Consider the following 18,406-nt stretch of genomic DNA (forward strand, 5'->3'; position numbering starts at 1 on the left):
CCCCAGTGTCCCCAACCTCCCCAATGTCCCAGTGCCCCCAGTGTCCCCAATGTCCCCAAAGTGTCCCCGATGTCCCCAGTGTCCCCAACCTCCCCAGTGTGCCATTGCCCCCAGTGTCCCCAGTGTCCCCAGGTGTCAGTGCTGATGGGCGTCATCAAACTGGGGTTGAAGTCCCCGATGTCCCCAATGCCCCCAAGATCCCCAACGTCCCCAACGTCCCCAACGTCCCCAATGTCCCCAACGTCCCCAATGTCCCCAACGTCCCCACGCGACCCCCTGGGCTGGGAAACGGCTCCTGGGGGTCCCTTGTGCCCCGTGTCCTCCATGTCCCCAAGGTCCCATAACCAGGTCCATGGGGGTCCCCGGTGTCCCCAGGGGCTGATGACCACCCCCAAGGTGCCCCCATCGTCCCATCCCCGACGTCCCCAATGTCCCCAAAGTGTCCCCAATGTCCCCAGTGTCCCCAACCTCCCCAATGTCCCAGTGCCCCCAGTGTCCCCAATGCCCCTAGTGTCCCCGATGTCCCCAGTGTCCCCAACCTCCCCAATGTCCCATTGCCCCCAGTGTCCCCAGTGTCCCCAGATGTCAGTGCTGATGGGCGTCATCAAACTGGGGTTGAAGTCCCCAGTGTCCCCAATGTCCCCAACATCCCCAATGTCCCCAACGTCCCCAATGTCCCCAATGTCCCCACGCGACCCCCTGGGCTGGGAAACGGCTCCTGGGGGTCCCTTGTGCCCCGTGTCCTCCGTGTCCCCAAGGTCCCATAACCAGGTCCAAGGGGGTCCCCGGTGTCCCCAGGGCCTGATCGCCACCCCCAAGGTGGCCCCATCCCTGACGTCCCCAATGTCCCCAAAGTGTCCCCGATGTCCCCAGTGTCCCCAGGTGTCGGTGCTGACGGGCGTCATCAAACTGGGGCTGAAGTCCCCAATGTCCCCAACGTCCCCAACGTCCCCAGTGTCCCCAACATCCCCAACGCCCCCAGTGTCCCCAATGTCCCCAATGTCCCCAATGTCCCCAACGTCCCCACGCGACCCCCTGGGCTGGGAAATGGCTCCCAGGGGGTCCCTTGTGCCCCGTGTCCTCCATGTCCCCAAGGTCCCATAACCAGGTCCAAGGGGGTCCCTGGTGTCCCCAGGGGCTGATGACCACCCCCAAGGTGGCCCCATCGTCCCATCCCCGACGTCCCCAATGTCCCCAAAGTGTCCCCAATGTCCCCAGTGTCCCCAACCTCCCCAATGTTCCAGTGCCCCCAGTGTCCCCAATGCCCCTAGTGTCCCCGATGTCCCCAGTGTCCCCAACCTCCCCAATGTGCCATTGCCCCCAATGTCCCCAGTGTCCCCAGGTGTCGGTGCTGACGGGCGTCATCAAACTGGGGTTGAAGTCCCCAATGTCCCCAATGCCCCCAAGATCCCCAACGTCCCCAATGTCCCCAATGTCCCCAACGTCCCCACGCGACCCCCTGGGCTGGGAAACGGCTCCTGGGGGTCCCTTGTGCCCCGTGTCCTCCATGTCCCCAAGGTCCCATAACCAGGTCCAAGGGGGTCCCCGGTGTCCCCAGGGCCTGATCACCACCCCCAAGGTGCCCCCATCGTCCCATCCCCGACGTCCCCAATGTCCCCAAAATGTCCCCGATGTCCCCAGTGTCCCCAGGTGTCGGTGCTGATGGGCGTCATCAAACTGGGGCTGAAGTCCCCGATGTCCCCAGTGTCCCCAACATCCCCAACGTCCCCAATGTCCCCAATGTCCCCAACATCCCCAATGTCCCATTGCGCCCAGTGTCCCCAGTGTCCCCAGGTGTCAGTGCTGATGGGCGTCATCAAACTGGGGTTGAAGTCCCCGATGTCCCCAATGCCCCCAAGATCCCCAACGTCGCCAACGTCCCCAATGTCCCCAACGTCCCCACGCGACCCCCTGGGCTGGGAAACGGCTCCAGGGGGTCCCTTGTGCCCCGTGTCCTCCATGTCCCCAAGGTCCCATAACCAGGTCCATGGGGGTCCCTGGTGTCCCCAGGGCCTGATCGCCACCCCCAAGGTGCCCCCATCGTCACATCCCCGACGTCCCCAATGTCCCCAAAGTGTCCCCGATGTCCCCAGTGTCCCCAGGTGTCGGTGCTGATGGGCGTCATCAAACTGGGGCTGAAGTCCCCAATGTCCCCAGTGTCCCCAACCTCCCCAATGTGCCATTGCCCCCAGTGTCCCCAATGCCCCTAGTGTCCCCGATGTCCCCAGTGGCCCCAACCTCCCCAATGTGCCATTGCCCCCAGTGTCCCCAGTGTCCCCAGGTGTCGGTACTGACGGGCGTCATCAAACTGGGGTTGAAGTCCCCAATGTCCCCAATGCCCCCAAGATCCCCAACATCCCCAATGTCCCCAAGATCCCCAACATCCCCAGTGTCCCAAACATCCCCAATGCCCCCAGTGTCCCCAATGTCCCCAACATCCCCAACGTCCCCAACGTCCCCACGCGACCCCCTGTCCTGAGAAACGGCTCCTGGGGGTCCCTTGTGCCCCATGTCCTCCATGTCCCCAAGGTCCCATAACCAGGTCCAAGGGGGTCCCCGGTGTCCCCAGAGGCTGATGACCACCCCCAAGGTGCCCCCATCGTCACATCCCCGACGTCCCCAATGTCCCCAAAGTGTCCCCGATGTCCCCAGTGTCCCCAGGTGTCGGTGCTGATGGGCGTCATCAAACTGGGGCTGAAGTCCCCAATGTCCCCAATGTCCCCAACATCCCCAATGTTCCCAATGTCCCCAATGTCCCCAACATCCCCAATGCCCCGAGTGTCCCCAATGCCCCCAGTGTCCCCAACGTCCCCAGTGTCCCCAGTGTCCCCAACACCCCCAACATCCCCAATGTCCCCAACGCCCCCAGTGTCCCCAACGTCCCCAACATCCCCAATGTCCCCAGTGTCCCCAACACCCCCATTGTCCCCATTGTCCCCGTTGTCCCCAGGTGTCGGTGCTCACGGGTGTCATCAAGCTGGGGCTGAAGTCCCCAACGCCCCCAGTGTCCCCAACACCCCCAATGTCCCCAATGTCCCCAATGTCCCCAATGCCCCCAATGTCCCCAGTGTCCCCAACACCCCCAATGTCCCCAACATCCCCAGTGTCCCCATTGTCCCCATTGTCCCCAGGTGTCAGTGCTCACCGGGGTCATCAAGCTGGGGCTGAAGTCCCCATTGCCCCCATTGTCCCCATTGCCCCCATTGTCCCCATTGCCCCCAATGCCCCATTGCCCCCATTGTCCCCATTGTCCCCATTGTCCCCATTGTCCCCATTGTCCCAGGTGTCGGTGCTCACCGGGGTCATCAAGCTGGGGCTGAAGTCCCCATTGCCCCCATTGCCCCCATTGTCCCCATTGTCCCCATTGTCCCCATTGTCCCCAGGTGTCGGTGCTCACCGGCGTCATCAAGCTGGGGCTGAAGTCCCCGATGTCCCCAATGCCCCCAGTGTCCCCAACACCCCCAATGTCCCCAACGTCCCCATTGTCCCCATTGTCCCCAACACTCCCAATGCCCCCAATGTCCCCAATGTCCCCAATGCCCCCAATGTCCCCAATGTCCCCAATGTCCCCAACACCCCCATTGTCCCCATTGTCCCCATTGTCCCCAGGTGTCGGTGCTCACGGGTGTCATCAAGCTGGGGCTGAAGTCCCCGATGTCCCCAACACCCCCAATGCCCCCAATGTCCCCAATGTCCCCAATGCCCCCAATGTCCCCAATGTCCCCAGTGTCCCCAACACCCCAACGTCCCCAACGCCCCCAATGTCCCCAACACCCCCTTTGTCCCCATTGTCCCCATTGTCCCCATTGTCCCAGGTGTCGGTGCTCACCGGGGTCATCAAGCTGGGGCTGAAGTCCCCATTGCCCCCATTGTCCCCATTGTCCCCATTGTCCCCATTGTCCCCAGGTGTCGGTGCTCACCGGCGTCATCAAGCTGGGGCTGAAGTCCCCGATGTCCCCAACGTCCCCAATGTCCCCAACATCCCCAATGTCCCCAATGCCCCCAATGTCCCCAATGTCCCCAACACCCCCATTGTCCCCATTGTCCCCATTGTCCCCAGGTGTCGGTGCTCACCGGCGTCATCAAGCTGGGGATGAAGTCCCCAATGCCCCCAATGTCCCCAATGTCCCCAGTGTCCCCAATATCCCCAACGCCTGCAATGCCCCCAATGTCCCCAACACCCCCAATGTCCCCAACGCCCCCTTTGTCCCCATTGTCCCCATTGTCCCCATTGTCCCCAGGTGTCGGTGCTCACCGGCGTCATCAAGCTGGGGCTGAAGTCTCCAACGCCCCCAGTGTCCCCAACGTCCCCAACACCCCCATTGTCCCCAACGCCCCCATTGTCCCCATTGTCCCCGCTGTCCCAAGGTGTCGGTGCTCACGGGCGTCATCAAGCTGGGGCTGAAGTCCCCAACTCCCCCTTTGTCCCCATTGCCCCCATTGTCCCCATTGTCCCAGGTGTCGGTGCTCACCGGCGTCATCAAGCTGGGGCTGAAGTCCCCAACACCCCCATTGTCCCCAACATCCCCATTGCCCCCATTGTCCCCATTGTCCCCATTGTCCCCAATGTCCCCAACACCCCCATTGTCCCCAATGTCCCCAGTGTCCCCAACACCCCAACGTCCCCAACACCCCCAATGTCCCCAACGCCCCCTTTGTCCCCATTGTCCCCATTGTCCCCATTGTCCCCGCTGTCCCCAGGTGTCGGTGCTCACCGGTGTCATCAAGCTATGGCTGAAGTCCCCAATGTCCCCATTGTCCCCATTGTCCCCATTGTCCCAGGTGTCGGTGCTCACGGGCGTCATCAAGCTGGGGCTGAACTCCCTAACACCCCCAACACCCCCATTGTCCCCATTGTCCTCAATGTCCCCAATGTCCCCAATGCCCCCAATGTCCCCAACACCCCCAATGTCCCCAACGCCCCCAATGTCCCCAACACCCCCATTGTCCCCATTGCCCCCATTGTCCCCAATGTCCCCAATGTCCCCATTGTCCCCAGGTGTCGGTGCTCACCGGCGTCATCAAGCTGGGGCTGAAGTCCCCGATGTCCCCAACACCCCCAATGTCCCCAACGTCCCCAATGTCCCCAACGTCCCCAATGCCCCCAACGCCCCCAATGCCCCCAACATCCCCATTGTCCCCATTGTCCCCAACGCCCCCAGGTGTCGGTGCTCACGGGTGTCATCAAGCTGGGCCTGAAGTCCCCGATGTCCCCAGTGTCCCCAACACCCCCAGTGTCCCCAACACCCCCAATGTCCCCAACGTCCCCATTGTCCCCATTGTCCCCAACACTCCCAATGCCCCCAATGTCCCCAATGTCCCCAATGCCCCCAATGTCCCCAATGTCCCCAATGTCCCCAACACCCCCATTGTCCCCATTGTCCCCATTGTCCCCAGGTGTCGGTGCTCACCGGTGTCATCAAACTGGGGCTGAAGTCCCCGATGTCCCCAACACCCCCAATGCCCCCAATGTCCCCAATGTCCCCAATGCCCCCAATGTCCCCAATGTCCCCAGTGTCCCCAACACCCCAACGTCCCCAACGCCCCCAATGTCCCCAACACCCCCTTTGTCCCCATTGTCCCCATTGTCCCCATTGTCCCAGGTGTCGGTGCTCACCGGGGTCATCAAGCTGGGGCTGAAGTCCCCATTGCCCCCATTGTCCCCATTGTCCCCATTGTCCCCATTGTCCCCAGGTGTCGGTGCTCACCGGCGTCATCAAGCTGGGGCTGAAGTCCCCGATGTCCCCAACGTCCCCAATGTCCCCAACATCCCCAATGTCCCCAATGCCCCCAATGTCCCCAATGTCCCCAACACCCCCATTGTCCCCATTGTCCCCATTGTCCCCAGGTGTCGGTGCTCACCGGCGTCATCAAGCTGGGGATGAAGTCCCCAATGCCCCCAATGTCCCCAATGTCCCCAGTGTCCCCAATATCCCCAACGCCTGCAATGCCCCCAATGTCCCCAACACCCCCAATGTCCCCAACGCCCCCTTTGTCCCCATTGTCCCCATTGTCCCCATTGTCCCCAGGTGTCGGTGCTCACCGGCGTCATCAAGCTGGGGCTGAAGTCCCCAACGCCCCCAGTGTCCCCAACGTCCCCAACACCCCCATTGTCCCCAACGCCCCCATTGTCCCCATTGTCCCCGCTGTCCCAAGGTGTCGGTGCTCACGGGCGTCATCAAGCTGGGGCTGAAGTCCCCAACTCCCCCTTTGTCCCCATTGCCCCCATTGTCCCCATTGTCCCAGGTGTCGGTGCTCACCGGCGTCATCAAGCTGGGGCTGAAGTCCCCAACACCCCCATTGTCCCCAACATCCCCATTGCCCCCATTGTCCCCATTGTCCCCATTGTCCCCAATGTCCCCAACACCCCCATTGTCCCCAATGTCCCCAGTGTCCCCAACACCCCAACGTCCCCAACACCCCCAATGTCCCCAACGCCCCCTTTGTCCCCATTGTCCCCATTGTCCCCATTGTCCCCGCTGTCCCCAGGTGTCGGTGCTCACCGGTGTCATCAAGCTATGGCTGAAGTCCCCAATGTCCCCATTGTCCCCATTGTCCCCATTGTCCCAGGTGTCGGTGCTCACGGGCGTCATCAAGCTGGGGCTGAACTCCCTAACACCCCCAACACCCCCATTGTCCCCATTGTCCTCAATGTCCCCAATGTCCCCAATGCCCCCAATGTCCCCAACACCCCCAATGTCCCCAACGCCCCCAATGTCCCCAACACCCCCATTGTCCCCATTGCCCCCATTGTCCCCAATGTCCCCAATGTCCCCATTGTCCCCAGGTGTCGGTGCTCACCGGCGTCATCAAGCTGGGGCTGAAGTCCCCGATGTCCCCAACACCCCCAATGTCCCCAACGTCCCCAATGTCCCCAACGTCCCCAATGCCCCCAACGCCCCCAATGCCCCCAACATCCCCATTGTCCCCATTGTCCCCAACGCCCCCAGGTGTCGGTGCTCACGGGTGTCATCAAGCTGGGCCTGAAGTCCCCGATGTCCCCAGTGTCCCCAACACCCCCAATGTCCCCAACGTCCCCATTGTCCCCAATGTCCCCAACACCCCCATTGTCCCCATTGTCCCAGGTCTCGGTGCTCACCGGCGTCATCAAGCTGGGGATGAAGTCCCCAATGTCCCCAATGCCCCCAACACCTCCATTGTCCCCGATGTCCCCAATGTCCCCAATGTCCCCATTGTCCCCATTGTCCCCAATGTCCCCATTGTCCCAGGTGTCGGTGCTCACGGGCGTCATCAAGCTGGGGCTGAAGTCCCCAACACCCCCAATGTCCCCAACACCCCCATTGTCCCCAACACCCCCATTGTCCCCATTGTCCCCATTGTCCCCGCTGTCCCCAGGTGTCGGTGCTCACCGGTATCATCAAGCTGGCCCTCAAGGCGCTGCAGGAGTCGGTGCGGCTGCGCACCCTGGGCCGCTTCGGGCTGCAGCAGCTGCAGGCGGACGCGCATTTCCTGCAGCTCTTCCTGTGGCGCTTCGCGGCCGACGAGGCGCTGGTGCAGGCGCTGCTGGACGACGTGGTGGGGAGTGCGGTGCTGCGCTGCGTGGAGCCGGTGCCGCTGGAGCGGGGCGTCCTGGAGCTGCTCTGTGAACGGGGATAGGGAATGGGATACACGTGGGATACATACAGGATACACATGGGGTACATTGGGGTACATTGGGGTACATTGGGGTGCATGGGGAGCGCCGCAACGCGCTGCGTGGAGCCGGTGCCGCTGGAGCGGGGCGTCCTGGAGCTGCTCTGTGAACGGGGATAGGGAATGGGATACACGTGGGATACATACAGGATACACATGGGGTACATTGGGGTACATTGGGGTACATTGGGGTGCATGGGGAGCGCCGCAACGCGCTGCGTGGAGCCGGTGCCGCTGGAGCGGGGCGTGCTGGAGCTGCTGTGCGAGCGGGGATAATGTATGGGATACATGGGATACACATGGGATACACATGGGGTGCATTGGGGTGCATTGGGGTGCATTGGGGTACATGGGGACACGGCGCTGCGCTGCGTGGAGCCGGTGCCGCTGGAGCGGGGCGTCCTGGAGCTGCTCTGTGAACGGGGATAATGTATGGGATAATGTACAGGATACACATGGGGTGCATTGGGGTGCATTGGGGTGCATTGGGGTGCATGGGCAGCGCCGCAACGCGCTGCGTGGAGCCGGTGCCGCTGGAGCGGGGCGTGCTGGAGCTGCTGTGCGAACGGGGATAGGGAATAATGTATGGGATACACATGGGATAACGCATGGGGTACATTGGGGTACATTGGGGTGCATGGGCAGCGCAGCGCTGCGCTGCGTGGAGCCGGTGCCGCTGGAGCGCGGGGTCCTGGAGCTGCTGTGTGAACGGGGATAGGGAATGGGATACACGTGGGATACATTGGGATACATACAGGATACATATGGGATACACATGGGGTGCATTGGGGTGCATTGGGGTGCATTGGGGTGCATTGGGGTGCATGGGGCACTGGTGCAGGCGCTGCTGGACGACGTGGTGGGGAGCGCCGCAACGCGCTGCGTGGAGCCGGTGCCGCTGGAGCGCGGGGTCCTGGAGCTGCTGTGTGAACGGGGATAGGGAATAATGTATGGGATACACATGGGATACATTGGGATACATATGGGATATGTATGGGATACACATGGGGTACATTGGGGTGCATTGGGGTACATTGGGGTACATGGGGCGCTGGTGCAGGCGCTGCTGGACGACGTGGTGGGCAGCGCGGCGCTGCGCTGCGTGGAGCCGGTGCCGCTGGAGCGGGGCGTGCTGGAGCTGCTGTGCGAGCGGGGATAACGTATGGGATACATGGGATAATGTATAGGATACATTGGGATAATGCATGGGATACACATGGGGTACATATGGGATACATGAGGTGCATGGGGACACAGGGACACGACACGGGGACAGTCCCGGCCACCCCGTCCTCACGTCCATGGCGCACGGGGAGGCCACACCAGGGCCGCGGGATGCGCGCGGAGCCGTCGGGATGCGCCCGGATCAAACATGGAGCCATCGGGATGCGCCCGGATCAAACGCGGAGCCATCGGGATGCGCACGGATCAAACATGGAGCCGTCGGGATGCGGCCGGATCAAACATGGAGTGGTTGGGATGCGCACGGATCAAACATGGAGCGGTCGGGATGCGCCCGGATCAAACATGGAGCCGTCGGGATGCGCCCGGATCAAACATGGAGTGGTCGGGATGCGCCCGGATCAAACGCGGAGCGGTCGGGATGCGCCCGGATCAAACATGGAGCAGTCGGGATGCGCACGGATCAAACATGGAGCCGTCGGGATGCGCCCGGATCAAACGCGGAGCGGTCGGGATGCGCCCGGATCAATCGCGGAGCCGTCGGGATGTGCGCGTCCCCAGCGTGTCCCCAACGTGTCACCATTGCACACGCGTGGCCACCCCCTCCATGTCCCCCACAATAAACCTGCAGAGGCCACTTGGCGTCCTGACATTTAATGGCACTTGGGAACAATCCGGGAAGGGGCCCCGGCGTCCGGGAAGGGGCCCAGGCATCTGGGAAAGGGCCCAGGCATCCGGGAAGGGCCCCGGCGTCCGGGAGGGGCCCAGGCGTCCGGGAAGGGGCCCCGGCGTCCGGGAAGGGCCCAGGCGTCCGGGAAGGGCCCAGGCGTCCGAGAAGGGCCCAGGCGTCCGGGAGGGGCCCAGGCGTCCGGGAAGGGGCCCAGGCGTCCGGGAAGGGGCCCCGGCGTCCGAGAAGGGCCCAGGCGTCCGGGAAGGGGCCCTGGCGTCCGGGAAGGGGCCCAGGCGTCCGGGAGGGGCCCAGGCGTCCGGGAAGGGGCCCCGGCGTCCGGGAAGGGGCCCCGGCGTCCGGCTCAGTAGCGGCCCCGGTGACAAGCGTCGCAGCCGCAGGCGGCAGCCGCCACGACGGCCACGTCCTCGTGCGTCCCCCCCGGACACCGCAGCCGCACGTGCACCTGGAAGGGGACACAGGGGGGGGGTGACAATAACCCCGTGTCCCCACATTGTCACATGTGACCCCCCCATTGTCCCTGTCACCCTGTCCCTTGAGCCCCCTCTCATTGCATGAGGACCCCAGTACCCCCCGCCGGTGTCACCGGTCCCTGTCACACGTTCCCCCCCCGGTGTCACCTTGGCGGCGCGGGTGGCCGAGCAGCATCGGGCCACCGAGGTGACGTTGTGGCGGCCGCCGGTGGCCGCCCGCACGGCCGCCCGCGCCGGGAAGGCGCCGGATTCGCAGCGGCCGCCGCAGCCCCGGGCGGCCCCCAGGCAGCCGCCCGCGGCGCCCAGCGCCCACCCTGGGAAAGGAGGGGACACCCGGACGCCTGGGCCCCCGGCAGGGGACACCGGGGCCCTTTGATGGGGGGGGGGACACCCGGACCCCTTTTGGGGGGGGACATGGGCCCATTGGGGACACCCGGACGCCTGGGCCCCTTTGGGGAGGGTCATGGACCCATCGGGGACACCCGGACGCCTGGGCCCCTTTGGTGGGGACATGGGCCCATCGGGGACACCTGGGACCCACCCTGGGACGGGACACCCGGACGCCTGGGCCCCTTTGGGGGGGACATGGGCCCATTGGGGACACCCGGACGCCTGGGCCCCTTTGGGGGGGACAGGGGACACCGAAGCCCTTCGATGGGGGACATATGGGCCCATCGGGGACACCCGGACGCCTGGGCCCCTTTGGGGAGGGACATGGGCCCATTGGGGACACCTGGACCCCTTTGGGGGGGACACGAGTCCATTGGGGACACCCGGACGCCCGGGCCCCTTTGGGGAGGGGGACATGGGCCCATTGGGGACACCTGGGACCCACCCTAGGAGGGGACACCCAGCCCTTTGGTGGGGGACACATGGACCCATCGGGGACACCCGGACGCCTGGGCCCCCCGCAGGGGAGGGACACGGGCCCATTGGGGACACCTGGGACCCACCCTAGGAGGGGACACCCGGACGCCTGGGCCCCTTTGGTGGGGGGGGACACATGGGCCCATTGGGGACACCCGGACGCCTGGGCCCCCGGGAGGGGACACCGGGGCCCTTTGATGGGGGGGGGGGACACCCGGACACCTGGGCCCCTTTGTGGGGGGGGGGTTCCCTGACACCAGGACCCCTTGGGGGGGGGGGGGGGGCGGGAGGGACCCGGACGCCTGGGCCCCTTGGGGGGGGGGGGTTGGAGGGGGGCACGGGGGTCACGTGGGAGGGGTCCCTTTGGAGGGGGGGGGGGTCCCCGGGGGGCGGGGCCCCTTTGGGGAGGGGGCGGGGCCCCTTTGGGGAGGGGGCGGGGCCCTTCGGGGAGGGGGCGGGGCCCTTCGGGGAGGGGGCGGGGCCCCTCCTTACAGCGGGGGCCGCAGGTCGGGGCCAGCGGGGGGGGGAGCAGCAGCGCCACGAGCAGCCCCAGGGCGGCCATGGCGGCGTGGGCGGGGCCGGACGCCGAGGCCCCGCCCCCCGGGACGGGGGAGACCCCGCCCCCCTGGACGGGGGAGGCTCCGCCCCCTTTGCGGGGCCCGGGGCGGCCGCGGGCCCTTTAAGGCCCCCCCCGGCAGCGGAAGTAAGGGCGGGAGGGAGGGGCCGCTCTAGGCGCGGCCTCTCGGTGGTCGCGCGGGGGGGGCGGGGCCGCCCCCGGGGCGCGGCCAATGAGAGCGCGCGGGGCAAAGGGGGCGGAGGCGGGGCAGGGAGTCACCCAATAGGGGCCGGCGCCGGGTGCTGGCCAATGAGGGCGCGTGGCGGGGGAGGCGGGCGCGGCGCGGCGGCGCAGCCAATGAGAGCGCAAGACGCGGGGCGGGCGCGGCGCGGCTGCTCAGCCAATGGGCGCGCGCGGGGCGCGGCCGCGCAGCCAATGAGGGCGCGCGGCGCAGGGCGGCGGGGGGGCGGGCGCGGCGCGGCCGCTCAGCCAATGGGCGCGCGCGCGGCGCGGCGGGGCAGCCAATGAGGGCGCGCGGCGCAGGGCCGCGGGGGGGCGGGCGCGGCGCGGCTGCTCAGCCAATGGGCGCGCGCGCGCCGCGGCCGCGCAGCCAATGAGGACGCGCGGCGCAGGGAGGCGGGGGGGCGGGCGCAGCTCCCCTGTGCAGCCAATGGGCGCGCGCGCGGCGCGGCGGCGCAGCCAATGAGGGCGCGCGGCGCAGGGCGGCGGGGGGGGCGGGCGCGGCGCGGCGGGGCAGCCAATGGGCGCGCGCGCGGCGCGGCCGCGCAGCCAATGAGGGCGCGCGGCGCAGGGAGGCGGGGGGGCGGGCGCAGCTCCCTGTGCAGCCAATGGGCGCGCGCGCGGCGCGGCCGTGCAGCCAATGAGGGCGCGCGGCGCAGGGCGGCGGGGGGCGGGCGCGGCGCGGCGGGGCAGCCAATGGGCGCGCGCGCGGCGCGGCCGCGCAGCCAATGAGGGCGCGCGGCGCAGGGCGGCGGGGGGGCGGGCGCGGCGCGGCTGCTCAGCCAATGGGCGCGCGCGGGGCGCGGCGGCGCAGCCAATGAGGGCGCGCGGCGCATCGCGGCGGCGGCGGCGGCCATGGGGCTGCTCACGATCCTCAAGAAGATGCGGCGGAAGGAGCGGGAGCTGCGGCTGCTCATGCTGTGAGGGCGGGGCCTGGGGAAGGGGCGGGGCCTGGGGACGGGGCGGGGCCTTGGGACGGGGCTGGGCGGGGGCAGGGCCGGAGAGGGCTGGGGACGGGGGGGGCGTGGCCGGGCCTGGGCGGGGGGGGCGGGGCAGGCTTGGGGGCGGGGCTTGGGGGCGGGGACGTCCGGGGGCGGGGACGTCCGCGGGCGGGGCCTGGGGACGGGGCGGGGCGAGACCTGGACGGGGGCGGGGCCGGGGCGGGCTGGGGACGGGGGCGTGGCCGGGCCTGGGTGGGCGGGGGCGGGGCAGGTTTGGGGGCGGGGCCTGGAGCCGGGTCAGGGCGGGACCTGGAGAGGGGGCGTGGCCGGGCTGGGGGCGGGCGAGGGCCGGGGGCGTGGCGAGGGCGTGGCCGGAAGGGGGCGTGGCCGGGCGGGACCTGGAGAGGGGGCGGAGACGGGCTAGGGGCGGGGGCGTGGCAGGATTGGGGGCGTGGCCTGGAGAGGGGGCGTGGCCGCGGCTTGGGGCGCGGCCGGGGGGCGGGATCCGGGGCGGGCAGGGGCGGGGCCAGGGCAGGACGGGGGGCGGGGCTAAGGTTGGGGCAGGGGCGGGGCCCGGAGCTGGTGGGCGGGGCCCACGCGGGTCACGTGTCCCGCAGGGGCCTGGACAACGCGGGGAAAACGACGATCCTGAAGAAGTTCAACGGGGAGGACGTGGCGGCCACGGCGCCAACGCTGGGGTTCAACATCAAGAGCCTGGAGCACCGCGGGTGACACGGGGGGACACGAGGGGGACATGGGGGGACATGGGGACATGGGGGGACATGGGACACGGGGACATGGGGACACGGGGAGGACGTGGCGGCCACGGCGCCAACGCTGGGGTTCAACATCAAGAGCCTGGAGCACCGCGGGTGACACGGGGGACACGAGGGGACGTGGGGGACATGGGGGGATATGGGGGGACATGGGGGATATGGGGGACATGGGGACATGGGGGACATGGGGGGACATGGGGACATGGGGGGACATGGGGACATGGGGGACATGGGGGACATGGGGGGACATGGGGGACATGGGGACATGGGGGGACATGGGGGGACATGGGGGACATGGGGGACATGGGGGATATGGGGACATGGGGACATGGGGGGACATGGGGACATGGGGGGACATGGGGGGGACGTGGCGGCCACGGCGCCAACGCTGGGGTTCAACATCAAGAGCCTGGAGCACCGCGGGTGACACGGGGGACACGAGGGGACACGGGGGGACATGGGGGGGACAGGGGGACATGGGGGGACATGGGGACATGGGGACATGGGGGGATATGGGGACATGGGGGATATGGGGGGTGTGGGGACATGGGGACATGGGGGGACATGGGGGACATGGGGGGACATGGGGACATGGGGACATGGGGACATGGGGGGACATGGGGGACATGGGGACACGGGGAGGACGTGGCGGCCACGGCGCCAACGCTGGGGTTCAACATCAAGAGCCTGGAGCACCGCGGGTGACACGGGGGACATGGGGACATTGGGGACATGGGGACATGGGGACATGGGGGGATATGGGGGGACATGGGGGGATATGGGGGACATGGGGGACATGGGGGGACATGGGGGACATGGGGACACGGGGAGGACGTGGCGGCCACGGCGCCAACGCTGGGGTTCAACATCAAGAGCCTGGAGCACCGCGGGTGACACGGGGGGACATGGGGACACGGGGGGATATGGGGGGACATGGGGGACATGGGGGGATATGGGGACACGGGGACATGGGGGGACATGGGGGGACATGGGGGACATGGGGGATATGGGGACGTGGGGGACGTGGGGACATGGGGGGATATGGGGGATGTGGGGGGACATGGGGGGACATGGGGACATGGGGGACATGGGGGATATGGGGACGTGGGGGACGTGGGGGACATGGGGGATATGGGGGATATGGGGACATGGGGGGACATGGGGGGACATGGGGGATATGGGGACATGGGGGGACATGGGGACATGGGGACATGGGGGACATGGGGGGACATGGGGGATATGGGGGATATGGGGACATGGGGGGACATGGGGGGACATGGGGACATGGGGGACATGGGGACATGGGGACACGGGGAGGACGTGGCGGCCACGGCGCCAACGCTGGGGTTCAACATCAAGAGCCTGGAGCACCGCGGGTGACACGGGGGACATGGGGGGATATGGGGGGACATGGGGGGATATGGGGACATGGGGGGACATGGGGACATGGGGGACATGGGGACATGGGGGACATGGGGGGATATGGGGACATGGAGGGGACATGGGGACATGGGGGACATGGGGGATATGGGGACATGGGGACATGGGGGGACATGGGGGACATGGGGACATGGGGACATGGGGGGATATGGGGGGACATGGGGGGACATGGGGGGACATGGGGGACATGGGACATGGGGGACATGGGGGGATATGGGGGGACATGGAGACATGGGGGATATGGGGACATGGGGACATGGGGACATTGGGGACATTGAGGGGACATGGGGGACATGGGGCAATATAAGGGACCTGGGGGACACGGGGGGACATGGAGGACACGGTGGGACACGGGGGACATGGAGGGACATGGAAGGAGATGGGGGAATATGGGGAAATATGGGGGGATAGGGGGGATTATGGGGGACATGGGGGAATATGGGGGGACATGGGTCAATATAAGGACATGGGGACACGTAGGGACATGGGGGACATGGGGCCATGGGGACACATGGGGACACGGGGGTCATGGGGGAATATGGGGGGACATGGGGACATGGGGGATATGGGGGACATGGGTCAATATGAGGGACCTGGGGGACACGGAGGGGCACGTAGGGACATGGAGGGACATGGAGGGACATTGGGGACACGGAGGGACATTGGGGACATTGGGGACATAGAGGGACATGTGGGGACACATGGGGACATTGGGGCCACGGAGGGACATTGGGGACACGGGTGTCCCCGGTGCCACCCCAGGTTCACGCTCAACGTGTGGGACGTCGGCGGGCAGAGCTCCTGCGCTCCTATTGGAGGAACTACTACGAGAGCACGGACGGGCTGGTGTGGGTGTTGGACAGCGGGGACCGCGCGCGGCTCCGACTGTGCGCGGAGCAGCTACAGGCGCTGCTGAGGGAGGAGGTGACAATGGGGACAATGAGGGGACATGGGACAGTGAGGGACATTGGGGATAATGGGGGATATGGGGATATGGGACATGGGGGACACGGACGGGCTGGTGTGGGTGTTGGACAGCGGGGACCGCGCGCGGCTCCGACTGTGCGGGGAACAGCTACAGGCGCTGCTGAGGGAGGAGGTGACAATGGGGACATGGGGATAATGGGGGATATGGGACATGGGGACACAATGGGGACATGGGGACATGGGGACATGGTGTGGGTGTTGGACAGCGGGGACCGCGCGCGGCTCCGACTGTGCGGGGAACAACTGAACACACTGCTGAGGGAGGAGGTGACAATGGGGACAATGGGGACATGGGGATAATGGGGACACAATGGGGACATGGGGATATGGGGATAATGGGGACATGGGGACATGGGGACAATGGGGGGACAATGGGGGACATGGGGACACATGGGGACATTGGGACATGGGGACACGGACGGGCTGGTGTGGGTGTTGGACAGTGGGAACCGCGCACGGCTCCGACTGTGCGGGGAACAACTGAACAGACTGCTACAGGAGGAGGTGACAATGGGGACACAATGGGGACATGGGGACATGGGATAATGGGGACATTGGGGACATGGGGACACAATGGGGACATGGGGACCGGCCGCGGCTCCAACTGTGCGGGAACAGCTACAGGCGCTGCTGAGGGAGGAGGTGACAATGGGGACAATGGGGGGACATGGGGACATGGGGACATGGGGACAATGAGGGGACACATAGGGACAATGAGAGGACATGGGGACAATGAGGGGACATGGGGACACAACAGGGACATGGGGACACATGGGGGATATGGGGACACATGGGGGACAATGGGGGGAATATGGGGACATGAGGACATGGGGGGACATGGGGACATAGGGACATGGGGACAATGGGGACGATGGGGACACGGGGGGACATGGGGATACGGGGACAACAGGGACATGGGGGGACACAGGGACATGGGGACACCCAGGGGACATGGGGGGACATGGGGACACCCAGGGGACATTGGGGACACCCTGGGGACATTGAGGGCGCCCTGGGGACATTGGGGACACCCAGGGGACATCGGGGACACCCTGGGGACGTCACCCGGCTCCTCTTCCTCCCGCAGCGCTTGGCCGGCGCCACCCTCCTCATCTTCGCCAACAAGCAGGACCTGCCGGGGGCCCTGTCGGCCGCCGCCATCCGCGAGGTGAGGCCGGACGCCGGGGCCCTTCCCGGACGCCGGGGCCCTTCCCAGACGCCGGGGCCCTTCCCGGATGCCTGGGCCCCTTCCCGGACGCCTGGGCCCTGCCTGGACACCTGGGCCCTTCCCGGACGCCTGGGCCCCTTCCCGGACACCAGGGCCCCTTCTTGGACGCCTGGGCCCTTCCCAGACTCCTGGGCCCTTCCTGGACTCCTGGGCCCTTCCCAGATTCCTGGGCCCCTTCCCGGACACCAGGGCCCCTTCCCGGACACCTGGGCCCCTTCTCGGACGCCTGGGCCCTTCTTGGATATTGGGGCCCCTTCCCGGACGCCTGGGCCCTTCCCGGATTCCTGGGCCCCTTCCCGGACTCCTGGGCCCTTCTTGGACACCTGGACCCCCTCCCGGACGCCTGGGCCCTTCCCGGATTCCTGGGCCCCTTCCCGGACACCGGGGCCCTTCTTGGATATTGGGGCCCCTTCCCGGACGCCTGGGCCCTTCCCAGACTCCTGGGCCCCTTCTCGGACGCCTGGGCCCTTCTTGGATATTGGGGCCCCTTCCCAGATTCCTGGGCCCTTCCCGGATTCCTGGGCCCCTTCCCGGACGCCTGGGCCCCTTCCCAGACACTTGGGCCCTTCTTGGACACCTGGACCCCCTCCCGGATGCCTGGGCCCTTCCCGGATTCCTGGGCCCTTCCCGGACGCCTGGGCCCCTTCCCGGACGCCTGGGCCCTTCCCGGATTCCTGGCCCTTCCCGGACGCCTGGGCCCCTTCCCGGACGCCTGGGCCCCTTCCCGGATTCCTGGGCCCTTCCCGGACGCCTGGGCCCCTTCCCGGACGCCTGGGCCCCTTCCCGGATTCCTGGGCCCTTCCGGACGCCGGGGCCCCTCTGTCCCCCGCAGGCGCTGGAGCTGGACAGCATCAAGAGCCACCCTGGAGCATCGTGGGCTGCAGCGCCGTCACCGGCCACAACCTGCTGGCCGGGGTGGACTGGCTGCTCGATGACATCGCCAGCCGCGTCCTCACCGCCGAGTGACCCCCCGCCCGGACGCCGGGGCCCCTTCCCAGACGCCTGGGACCATCCCGGACGCCTGGGCCCTTTCCCAGATGCTGGGGCCCCTTCCCAGACACCTGGGACCATCCCGGACGCCTGGGACCATCCCGGACGCCTGGGCCCCTTCCCGGACGCCTGGGCCCCTTCCCGGACACCTGGGATCTTCCCGGACGCCTAGGCCCCTTCCCAGACTCCTGGGCACCTTCCCGGACGCCTGGGCCCTTCCCAGACTCCTGGGCCCCTTCCCGGACGCCTGGGCCCCTTCCCAGACACCTGGATCTTCCGGACGCCTGGGCCCCTTCCCAGACACCTGGGACCATCCCGGACGCCTGGGCCCTTTCCCAGACACCTGGGCCCCTTCCCGGACACCTGGGCCCCTTCCCGGACGCCT

General features: G+C 67.2%; 2 protein-coding genes across 2 annotated transcripts in view; both read left to right on the forward strand.

Moving 5' to 3' along the window:
* LOC148590388 (vacuolar protein sorting-associated protein 51 homolog) overlaps nt 1-7,617 on the forward strand; it is a gene marked incomplete at its 5' end in the record, with an annotated part of 31,634 nt that extends 24,017 nt beyond the window's left edge. Inside the window, 1 exon segment of the mRNA XM_088539094.1 lies at nt 7,357-7,617. Coding sequence (XP_088395220.1) covers nt 7,357-7,617 — 261 coding nt within the window.
* Nucleotides 7,618-12,509: 4,892 nt separating this feature from the next.
* LOC148590389 (ADP-ribosylation factor-like protein 2) lies at nt 12,510-18,000 on the forward strand. The gene is given in 7 exon segments (XM_088539093.1): nt 12,510-12,579; nt 13,218-13,328; nt 15,579-15,613; nt 15,616-15,740; nt 16,891-16,971; nt 17,864-17,891; nt 17,894-18,000. Coding segments are annotated over 7 exon segments (549 nt in total). The 5' UTR covers nt 12,510-12,514; the 3' UTR covers nt 17,998-18,000.
* The last annotated feature ends 406 nt before the right edge of the window (nt 18,001-18,406 follow it).

Source organism: Tinamus guttatus, unplaced genomic scaffold (genome assembly GCF_059628265.1).
Source record: "Tinamus guttatus ecotype Peru unplaced genomic scaffold, ASM5962826v1 Tinamus_guttatus_pri_ptg001378l, whole genome shotgun sequence".
Lineage (NCBI taxonomy): Eukaryota > Metazoa > Chordata > Aves > Tinamiformes > Tinamidae > Tinamus > Tinamus guttatus.